The sequence below is a fragment of the Monodon monoceros genome, unplaced genomic scaffold (genome assembly GCF_005190385.1).
Source record: "Monodon monoceros isolate NGI ecotype Baffin Bay Population unplaced genomic scaffold, NGI_Narwhal_1 Super_Scaffold_21, whole genome shotgun sequence".
Taxonomy (NCBI): Eukaryota; Metazoa; Chordata; class Mammalia; order Artiodactyla; family Monodontidae; genus Monodon; species Monodon monoceros.
The window spans coordinates 166133619-166144816 of NW_021703778.1; the positions used below are offsets into that span (position 1 = coordinate 166133619).

The 11198-nt window shown below is 37.3% G+C and overlaps 1 protein-coding gene across 16 annotated transcripts in view; it reads left to right on the forward strand.

The window, feature by feature from the left end:
* The window catches only part of PAPOLA (poly(A) polymerase alpha), a 57397-nt gene extending 53928 nt beyond the window's left edge, over positions 1–3469 (forward strand). For 13 of the 16 annotated variants that reach the window (XM_029236780.1, XM_029236784.1, XM_029236781.1 and 10 more), the window contains one exon: positions 1341–3467. In XM_029236780.1, coding sequence (XP_029092613.1) covers positions 1341–1436 — 96 coding nt within the window. In that variant the 3' untranslated portion in view covers positions 1437–3467. Of the gene's footprint in view, positions 1–1340 lie in introns of all 16 variants that reach the window. The other 3 variants (XM_029236775.1, XM_029236776.1, XM_029236789.1) reach the window with 1 other exon arrangement.
* The last annotated feature ends 7729 nt before the right edge of the window (positions 3470–11198 follow it).

Here is an 11198-nt window from a genome sequence, read left to right on the forward strand (position 1 = left end):
ATGTTTTTGCTGGCTGTTAACATTCATAGTCCCTAGTGATATAAATATTATGACTACTTTCTGAAATGTCTTTTATTTTCATAGCCTTTACCTAATAAAAATTTTGTGGGGTGGAGTAACTCCCAACAACATTAGGAAGTGTTGTGCTTGATACTGATACACGGACAAACTTGCTTGTCAGACTTAAGTTCTGTGGTTATAATTGCATGCCTTTTGGTTTGCCACATTAATCTCTAGGGAACTATTTTCATAGTTTGTCTTATTGACTTCATCACTATCATGATTCGTACCCGTGGGTGTTTGCCTTTTAGATATTTTTATAAGGAATTAGAATTTTCTTTCTAATGAAAAGATCCCTAGAGCCATTGAGAGAAAAATCACCCAGTTATATAATATAAAAGGAATGATTATATTGATTTAAAAAGTTTTTAAAAAATACATCCCTATATTTGGTGATATAAGGGGCATATTTATTTCTGGGGAGGTGATTATAATATTGTGACTGTGTCTAACAGTGAATCCTTGTTTTGAGATAAACTTGAAATATTTACAGATGAAATAATAGGATCTCTGGGATTTGCTTCAGAATAATCTGGGAGTGAAGGTGTGAGGACTGTGGATTGGCTTTGATCTGACAGTTGATGAAGTTGGATGATGAATACATAGACGTTCATTATATAATGCTCTTATTTTTGTGTATGTTTGGAATTTTCCATAATAAAACACTTAAAAATGCCATCTCTATGTTTTTGGATGTTAAAGAAGGCTTTGTGATTTAATTGTTTTTAACATAATAAAACCTCCCTAAACTTTGGATAATCAAATTATTGCTCAGTTGTGTAGATTTAATTTTTAATTTACAGGGTCAGAAAATAATACATTCACTACTGTTAACTGCTACTGCTGCTCCTGTGTGTAAGGTGAACTTTAAGTGTTCTCCCACATGGGGGCGCTCCAATGCCAGTTAATATTACAGCTGTTAGTGTTTTTACAAGTAAACATAACTTAACATGAACTTAATAAGTATGTTATAGGTGGCGTTGGAGGAGTGTGTTTATTAAAGCTGTATTTGAAATTAGTTTTTGTATGTTGCTAAAATATTACTGAAATATTGCTACTTATTTGAAAATTTCTACAAGTGTTAGAACAAACAATTTCATAGTAATAGGCATGTTTATTTACACTTCATTTCGAAAACATTTTGGAGCGTTTTTCTTTAAATTTTTAATAGTTATGTTAAGGTCCTGTCTATTTCTTAGGAAGTAAAGCAGTGGGAAGTAAGTCTCATTGTTAAGTTATAGTACTTTGAACAATGTTGTGTTCTTTGCTTTTATTCTCAGAAAACATCCAGTACAGACCTTTCTGATATCCCTGCTCTCCCTGCAAATCCTATTCCTGTTATCAAGAATTCAATAAAACTGAGATTGAATCGGTAAAAACAACCTCAGGGGTCCATAAACAATATCTGCCAACTCAACCTGTTGTCTTCAAATGCTAAGAAAGGAGAATGGAGGGTACCAGACTAGACACGACTGAAAGCGGATTTAGGTTTTTGTGGCCTCCCTACTGGGCTGATCAGCACTTGGTGGGAAGAGTCCAGGCTAGTGTGTGAAGCCGGGAGCCCTGCGATCATTGTGTTAGCGACAGTTACATTAACGATTTCAAAAAACTACTGCCTTTAAAAAAAACCTCAAGCTATATTTGTATTCATAATTGACATCTGGACTGGGTTTATGTTTGCTGCATTGTTTGGAAAATTTGCAATACAAACTGGCATAAGAATTCCTTATTGTGATGATGCACTTTTATGTATTTTTTTTAATTAGAAAGTAGAACTAATTTTAGATTTTCAGCTTGATGGATTTTCACTTTTTCCTGAAGAATTTCCTTTGCCATTAGTCTTCAAATTGGATGCCACTGTGCAGTGGCGTACTGTTGTACTTCAGAGAAAGGGTAAGAGCACATCTATGAGGTAGCTGTAACCTTTAAAAATGAAATGCCGACTCTAGGGTATATATTTGACATTGAAAGAATAATTAGGAGATGCTTCGTTTTGATGGGGGTCACGATTAAGAAATGCTATATTGGTTTTATTTATAGAATTGTTTAGAGTGCATACAAATCAGCGATCAACCAACGAATATTTTTCTTTGAGCTTGTTAAAGCTCCATATTCTTTTGCCTTCAATATCTTGTCTTTGAAACAAAGGTTTCGCTCCCTCCCCATTCTTTTTCTTTTCCCCATTTTGCTTGTATGCATAACGTAGGACTTCTTTCATAAAAAACAAAATGCCAGTATTTTCTTAAGCCGTGGTGTGAAACCAGTGACCCTGTGGCCACATGGCACACAGAACACTAAATTTTGGTCCCGTGGCTGAAATTTTAGGGTGACTAAAAATAATGCCTGTGAAACATGATATCTATCTTGGACGGCCATTTGATCTCTAAATATGAGGAATTTTGTACACTCCACAGAACTCCTGACTATAGTAAAGTTGATTTTCAATTTTAAACATGTGGGCAAAAAGGCATTTTCTCCAAGAATTTTAAACAAATTTTTATTTTTAAATGGTTGACCAAAATTTGTCAGTAAATTTTACATGTAGAAACATTTAAAAATCATTTCTAGCAAGCACTTGACATCTAGTCAGCTCTGTACTCCTTTTTTCGTTTTGTTTTATCCTATCAATAAATAATTCCACATAATTAAGCAGCAGAGCATTCATCTTTACAGAATATGAGGGATGCCAGATGTTGATAAGCTTAGTTATTCTTTCTTAATCTGGACAAAGCAAACCTAACAGATTTTTCTGATGAGCATGTTTTATGAATCCTCCATTGTGCTCCATTCTATCACACGTGCATTTTTCATGTTAAACTGCAGTTACTTAAACTCTTCCCCTATCCTTCTAAATTAATTTTCCGAAGTTGGAGTGTAGTCTTTTCCCCCTTAGGCTATGCATTAATTGAGGCTTTCTTTTCACCATACTTTGTAATGTCTAGTATACAGTATTTCTACTTCCCACATCTTTGCTCTGCACAGTCACCTTGCCCTTCCTCCTACCACCTAAGAAGAAAAGATGGTCAGACTAACAGGTGAAGTCTACAAGGTGTCTGTGTGTTCTGTGTAGCTTCAGAGTTAGATTGAAATTGCCAGGCACAGATTTAGTCTTGTCATTTTGTTTACACATTGGGGAAAAAGAATTCAGTTTATTAAATGTTTCATGTAACTGCACCCAAGTTTTGCCAAGCTGGGAACTTGGACCTTTTCTGTGTAGTGACTTTTTAATTCTAGTTTTCATAACTTGGAGATCAGACTGTTGCTTTCGCATGATGTACGTAGTGTCTCATGACTGGAGTTTGCTTTGTTTTATAGTATCTGTACTCCTTGTATTTTTCAAGAGCTATTTTGTAAACAGATGATGTATTTCTCCATTGAAAACACAATAAAAAAAAAAAACAGCACAATCCCACAGTTGGCTGGTTTCTTTTGACTGTTTTTGGTTTTTTCAGTGATATTATTATTTCTACTTGTAAGTTATAGCTCTAAGTGAAGATTTGGGAAAGAATTTACTTTGGTTACATTTAGAAAAGATCTATATCTGGTTAATTGTGCCATTAGCAGCAGTCTAGTGTTAATTCATATCTCACATAATCAGGTATTTGTTTTTCATATAATTGATCATTAGGGAGGAAAACATGAATGTAGTACTTAATAATTAACTTTTAACTGACCCACTCTTCAAAATATTTATTCTGTTTATATAGACACTGTATCTTTTCTTTGTATTTATTCCATGCATGTAGACAGTGTACTTACTGTTGATATGCTTCCTTTTCAGAGCTGGTGGTTTTCAAAGCAGTTGGTGCTTTATCTCCAATGTCAGCAGGTGGCACTGTTGTTTTTCAGTGAATTTAGGATCTTATGTTTCTCATTTTACTAAACGCAAATCAGATTCTGCATTTCTTAAACCCTTAAGTGGTCAACATACTTAACTATGGGTTAGCAGGGTTAGGAATGAACTGCTCTGTATGCATGTGATGGCCAGCTTTTGAGTATGGTTATCTTAAATGCTTTGAATGGAGGGATGGACCTCCTTATGTTAGGTTATTTCAAGGGACATGCAATTGTGCATATTTTCATTCCTGAAATTCCAAATTCTAATACCTGTAGTATATGTAAAAATATATGACAGCAATGCAGAATAACCTTTTATTAAAATAACACTTAACTTTTGGGACTATTCAGTAAAAGGGAAAATACTGTAAAAATTACCCTCGATGCCATTGTTAACACCTACAGAATAGAGCTTGCCATACTTCCTCTACTTTGACAGACACCTAAACATGGGGATGAATATCACAACTTTCTGAGTTCTATCACCCACATAGACTTCTGGCATTTCATGGTTCTTGCTGAATTAGTAAAATGATAATTGAAAGTTGTGTTTTGTGGCTTTGGGTATATTCTGGAATAAAGTTTGTATTTTTCTAATTAACACCTCTTTTTTTCTCCACACAGACAATGTTTTAGAGCTCTGCGTAGTATTAATTCTGGCTGCACTCAAGGTGGCGATAAATGATCAGCAGCTCCAAATAGTAATTGATATATGAAAGGATAAATTATTAACACACACAAACTCGTAGACCAAGCCCTGGAAATATTAACTGTTAGTGCACTTCAGTGCATTCAAACAAAAAGATAAACTGTTTACCTAAAAAGGCATTGAACAATCCTTTGGTTATACTTTTGCCTATTTTAATTCTAATAAAAGAATAGTACAAGGAAAATTAGTTACCTTTTAGCCTGAATTGTATGTTTTGCTTTTTTTAAAAAATTCTCCACTCTGTTTCTTTTCTGTTAGCTTTTCTTCAAACCAAACTCACAAATGGATGCTGTCTCAGTGCAGACCTGAACTTGGCAAGTGAAATACTAAGCGTGTTCTGTAATAAACATGACCTTCAGTCATACAGAGAGAAGTGGTCTGTTTAATTCTGTGTGATATGTTTCTCATTTGTAGAATCAGTTTATTCATCCTTTCTCCGTACTCGTCAGTTTAAAAATTCTTGTGACATTTTATATAGCTTTATTGGCGCCAAGAAAGATGGCATCAATATTTCTGAGCCATGTATTTTGGAAGTGATCGTATGTACTTAATTCTAGAAGTGATTTCGTATACTTGGGAAGTCATTTAAACTTCTGCTTTTCTTCCTTAGAGACATGCTTTTGTCTTAATGTTCTGGGAACATCATTGCAGCTGATCAAACCATACACATATTTGTTGAAAAGGATTGAACTTTAAGTGCATTGTTCCTTTCCTCACCGCCTCCCAATTCACAGGACTTTCCTTGAAAGAGTAGAATTGAGGCTGTACTGAAGTTCACATTTCAGAAAGCTCACATTGTTTCGTGAAGGGTTGTGACTGTAATTGTACTTTATTCTCCAGTTATCACCTTTTTAAATACTTCACGTTTTCAGATAGCTAAAAATCATATCTACAAAGGGCATAGTATTGGTTAGGGTTTATAGAGTTTAACCACCTAATATTTAAAATGTTAATGTTGAAAATATTCTTACTTTAACATAATGTAAATAAGACACTTTTTTCCTGTTTTGGGTATCTTTAAATTTCACTAGTAGGTGAAATGAAGAACAGAACAGTCTGTGTGTGTGCTCCAATCAAAGCTTTATAGTTTTTGCTATGATATTTCTAAGGTACAGGATAATGCCTTTAATCAAAAATAGTCTCCTCCTTGCCACCCAGCTTAGAGTTTTTGTTTAAGTGTTGTTTTTGTTTTTTAGTGGGGAGAATGGATTTATGCTAAACCCTCCACAGTCCATCTTATGGGTTCCAGCATTGACCAGGGAAAGCCTAAGGGTGTGTTGGTTTTGTTTCACATTGTAGAATAAACTGAGGTCTAGAAGCCCCAGAGCTGATTGACCCTGGCCTTCAACTTAACACTACCACTTTGATCATAGCAGGTCCTTTTCCACCTGAGCACAGGTATCACAGCCCTAAGATAGTTTACCTAAGACACACTACAGCAAAATGCATTATTTAGAACAGTGTAAATTCAGTTGTATAGTATCAGAATCTTGAAAAACATAAAAATTTGTTTTACTTATAGATACGGAATATTTTTCAAACAATCACATCAATAGATTGAAATACAAAACAGATTAAAGGGAAACCCATTAAAGGTAAATTCTGCCCTATGGTGGGTTTAAGTCTTGGGCTGAGTGTAATGTAATTAACAGTTGCAATGATAAAGTATCACTAAGTACCGTGCATCTCAGTATTTGGAACTATCTAGACAGTATACTCAGTTTTTACTTCACTTGGATGTTTTAAATTTCATATTAGTCGTGTGATTATGACCCAATTAAAAAAATATTTAAGTCCCTTACAAATTCTTTGCAAGCTTTTTAGAAGCATTTCCTTTCATTATTTTGTAAGATGCTATTTTTTGACCAACAGATTTCAATCCGAAAATATGTATTTTGAATAATTCAAAATTTCAGTTTTACGGGTTTCAGGTCATTGCAGACATTTATCTCAGCCTTGTATGTTTTCTAATGTCATATAGTCCTTAAAGATATAAGGATATAAGGGATATGATACATTTTATGGAAATGTAAAATAATACAGTCATCTCTGGAGAGTAAAATGATCTTGTTCCACTGCTGTGCCCCTCTCCAGTCGCCACGCACACACACGTGTGAATATTTGGGTTCTTTTCAGGTTTTAGGCGTAAGAAAGTGGGTAGATGTGTTTTAGTATAAGAATGTAAAATGTCCCAGCCTTGTGCTTGTTCCTCGTGGAGGCTGTCTCTCCCTCGGCAGAACAGCCCCTACACGCTTTCACACTGTGTGGGACCTGGCGCTGTGCGCTTTCCAGAAGTCTGGCATGAAAATTGCTCCTTGTTTGCGTTTTCTGACTGCAGCGGAGCTGTTAATAAAGAGATTGATGATAAAGTTGTGGAAAGGAGACAGTTGGGCAGAACTGCTCCCCGTGAGTGACAGAGGGCACGATCTGCCTTCACAGTCGAGAAAGCCGCCCCCAGCAGAGAGCCGGCCGTGCCTGGACCCTGTGCCAGGACTGTTAGAAGGAGCGCTATTTTACTGCTAGGCCGCTACAGCTCTGCAATTTAAGCTTGGTCTCACGTTGCCGTTTTTATCTAGTTTGTGGAATGCTCAGGACAAATACATTTGCGAGTATGACACATTTCCCAACTGTAAAATAATTATTTTTGCAGGTTCTTAAAAGCACTCATAATTCATTCTGATTTGGTTTAGTACAGTTAAGTTTTATTTAGAAAATATTACAGTTCTTATAGAAAGCCTAAGTTGAGCAGTCTCCTTAGAGTCTTACGGGAGTCAAGTCTGACGGCCTCGAGAATAAGCATTGGCTGCAGTAAGTACTGGTCATGGGGTGTTAACGTACGTATCTTGGTCATAATGATTATCATTGTATATATTTTTCATCTATCACTGCTAGTAAGCTTGGGTGACTGGCATTTGTTTAAGCTGTTCTCTGTTTTGTGTGGTCTCCCTGATAGTCCACAAGAATTTTTGGCACTCTCTAATAAACACTGCTTTAAAGATAGAGATTCTGCCTATGATTGTTTTAAACCATTCTAGGTTACATGTATTCTACTTTATTTTTCTTGAATATGAGACTGTCTTGGACAGCTTTCTCTTTTAAGGAAACTACTGTATTATTGTGGCCTTTGTCTTGTTAAATAAATGACCCAAATGTGGACACTTTAGTTTCTTGACAATGAAAATTTTTGAAAAAGTTAATTTTGCAAGTATGGTCTTTGCCTCTGCAAACATGGTTGGACTGGAAGTATGTGTATGTATCTATCATAAGGCTTAAAATTTTTAAAAAACATGCTCATAGAATCTCAAAACTAGAAGGAACCTAATGAGACATCTAGTTCATTGTATCTGTGACAGGCCTATCCATTTCTGTTGATGGAGGAGTCCATATTTCATCATCTCCATTGCTGGGCAGTATTTAAAATTTTAGATTGGGCTCATAGTGATTTCCTTGATCTGCAGTCATCTTACCGTTACCTTTAGAAGCAGATTCTGACCAATCTGTACTTCCTTTAACATGAGACTTTCACTCTGAACACTCACTGGCCTTAAAGTTTTGACAGTTTTAGTTCTTCGTTGGGTTATAGCCAAAATGGTCTCTGGCAGTTTGAGCTTTGATCCAAGGTAGCACTTAGGGAATCTAACACTGGAAAGAGGTTGAATATTTGAGATTCTATTAAAGTTTAAACTTTGTGTCAGATCAACCTGATGCTGGATTTTTTTTGTAAAGTATTATTTCAGCCAAATACTGTCACCAGTTAACAAAGAGCCCAGGCCTTCAGGAAGTACTAATCCTATCCTGTCCACCAGAGCCTGGTGACCCTGTGCAAGTTGTTTAAAGCTTCCCTTTCAGTTTCTGAGTAAAACATAACTCTTTATGTCTTTTATTTCTTTTTGGAATTCAATGTGGATTAACAAGTAAATAACACGTTTAGAGAATCACAGATTTTTAAGTGTTTTGTTAAACCTAATTTGAATTTGTTAGAGGGCAGGCACAAAGGCCAGTTGTAGTCCGCAAAGGAATATCTGGAAAACCACCGCTCCTAATTCCCAGAGTTGTTTTCCTGATGTGAAATTTGGGCAGGACCAAGGTAGGGAGAAAAAAGTTGAGTCAGGTAAAGCCCTTTTTCTTTTCTTTTTTTAGATTTTTGTGGGGTGGGGGCAGATTGGCCTCTTCATCGGAAGACTTTCCTCTGCCTTAGTGCCAAGAGAGATGCAGCACACAGCTTCAGAGGACACAGAGCATGCCTGCCTGCTCCTGGCTGAGGGTTCAGACACAGCAAATGGACCTGGGAAAAATTTCTGACAGTGAATGGTGTCAAAGCAGTAGGTCTAATTGTTAGAGCAACCTATGAGGTTGTTCCTGACATAGCTAATGGCGCCACCATTTACAGATGAGGAGAACAGGCTTAGTCTGTGAAACACCTTGCCCGTGGTCAGTCAGTTGGGATTCGAACCTGCTTTATTCTAAGGACTTAATCCTGAAACATGACCTCGTGTTTTCCCACTCGACAGTGTTGCTTTTTAGTGTATTTATTTGGGTATCATTAGGGAAGGCCAGGGTTATTAGCTCTTTTTTTGCATAAGCTTCTAGTTTCAGAACAGCTCAAGTGCATTTCTGCTATTTGGATGCCCCTGCAGCTGGCCTACTGAAGGTGAGAGGGATGGAAATCTGCAAAGACAAGTGATGCAAAGACAGGCTGCAGTGGGAGATGAACTTCAAAGACTCTAGAGGAAGTGAATGTGTGTTTATTAGTGCTGGGGAGGACCAGGCTCTGGCTAGTTTGGGTGAACTGATCTATTCACACCCAATTCTCAACAATTGGTTTGTCTAAAATTAGGATTTTTTTTAAAAAATGTTAATTTTCCATATTAAGATGATTTCTTATAAATATTTTTCTTTTTTAGCCAATTAAGACAGAATAGTACCTACAAGAAGTGCTAAAAGTTTTTAAACTGCTTCAGAGTAGAATAAAAACATCAACAGTGACCTTAGAGCTTGCTCAGGAGGTGCTGTAACTATTGTATCATGTCTGAAGATACTCGTTTGATAAGTTGTTATTAAAAACATAAAAATAAGGCAGACGTGCCCTTAGAGGAATTAAATTAAAACCATACTTAATGTTAAAAAAAAAAGAGGTAAAAATACAAATTGGTATCTGAAAACAAATTTTTTGTAGGGAGGGCTTTGTCCGTTATATTGTATATAAAATGCCATGACTGTCATTCGTTATTGTTTACAATGTGGATTGTGGGTGAATATGTCATTTGGCAAATTCGTTATTAGGTGAATTGATTTTAGGCACATTTGATGCTACCTAGAATTTGTTGATTTTTTTCTGGTTATAATAGGAATACATATTCACTGTAATACTTGAAAAATGCAAAAAACTATAAAGAAGAAAATAAAAATTATCCATAATCCTGCCTCTTAAAGTTAGTTTTTAAGATCTCTTCATATATGTTGTCTCTCATGCCCTTTTTGGTTTTTTTTAACACGATACTAGCTAAGCAATTTTATGTCATAAGCATTTTTCCCTACAAATTGTCATGGCTGTTGGGTAGGTGTAGTGAAGAACCCAAGAATACCTTGTGTCCTAATGAACCACCCTTTGGAGTGTGGCCTTGGAGAAACGTGGTGGTGTCTGGACCCAGGAGGGGTAGATGAGAGGGGAACAGGCTGTGTGGTGGTCAAAGATTTCCTGAAATTCTTTTTTTAAAAAATAAATTTATGTATATATGTATGTATGTATGTATGTTTGGCTGCGTTGGGTCTTCATTGCTGCGTGCAGACTTTCTCTAGTCGCGGCGAGCGGGGGCTACTCTGTTGCGGTGCGCGGGCTTCTCGTTGCGGTGTCTTCTCTTGTGGAGCACGGGCTCTAGGCGCGTGGGCTCAGTAGTTGTGGCTCGTGGGTTCTAGAGCACAGGCTCAGTAGTTGTGGCGCACGAGCTTAGTTGCTCCGCGGCATGTGGGGTCTTCCCAGACCAGGGCTGGAACCCATGTCCCCTGCATTGGCAGGCAGACTCTTAACCACTGCACCACCAGGGAAGTCCTCCCTGAAATTCTTAGGGAGAGGATAGAATTCTGGTGGTTCGCTGTGATGATTGGCTTTATGTTGAAATGAACACCCCATCAGATGGTTAGAACAAACAAGTTCAGAAAGTCCTAATTTAGCCAGGTCTTTGCCCCCGATTCTCCCCCCTCTTATTTTTCTGGTGCAGTGGTGTAATTCCGATGGGTACCGTCGTGCCTGAGAATGTTCATTCACTTAACCGTGGTCACCGATCCTACCTGCTGGGTGCTGTCGCAGTGAGAGCGAATCAGGCAAGCAGGGCCCGGGAGCTGACACTGAGTGTTAGCATTGTGCTGGGCACTCGGTGTCACCACCCTTAGCCGCAGTGACAGCTCTATGTGGTAGTTAACAAGCAATGGAGTCAGTAATGGGTTGAACCTGTCTGTTTCCAAAGCCCAGTCCCTTTCTGTTTTGAGACACTGGCTCATTCATTCAGCAGTTGTGTAGAGGCCCTGGGTGGCCACGGTCAACGCAACTGGCAATAGCCACTGTCCTTAGGAAAGCTCATAGTTCACAGGGAGT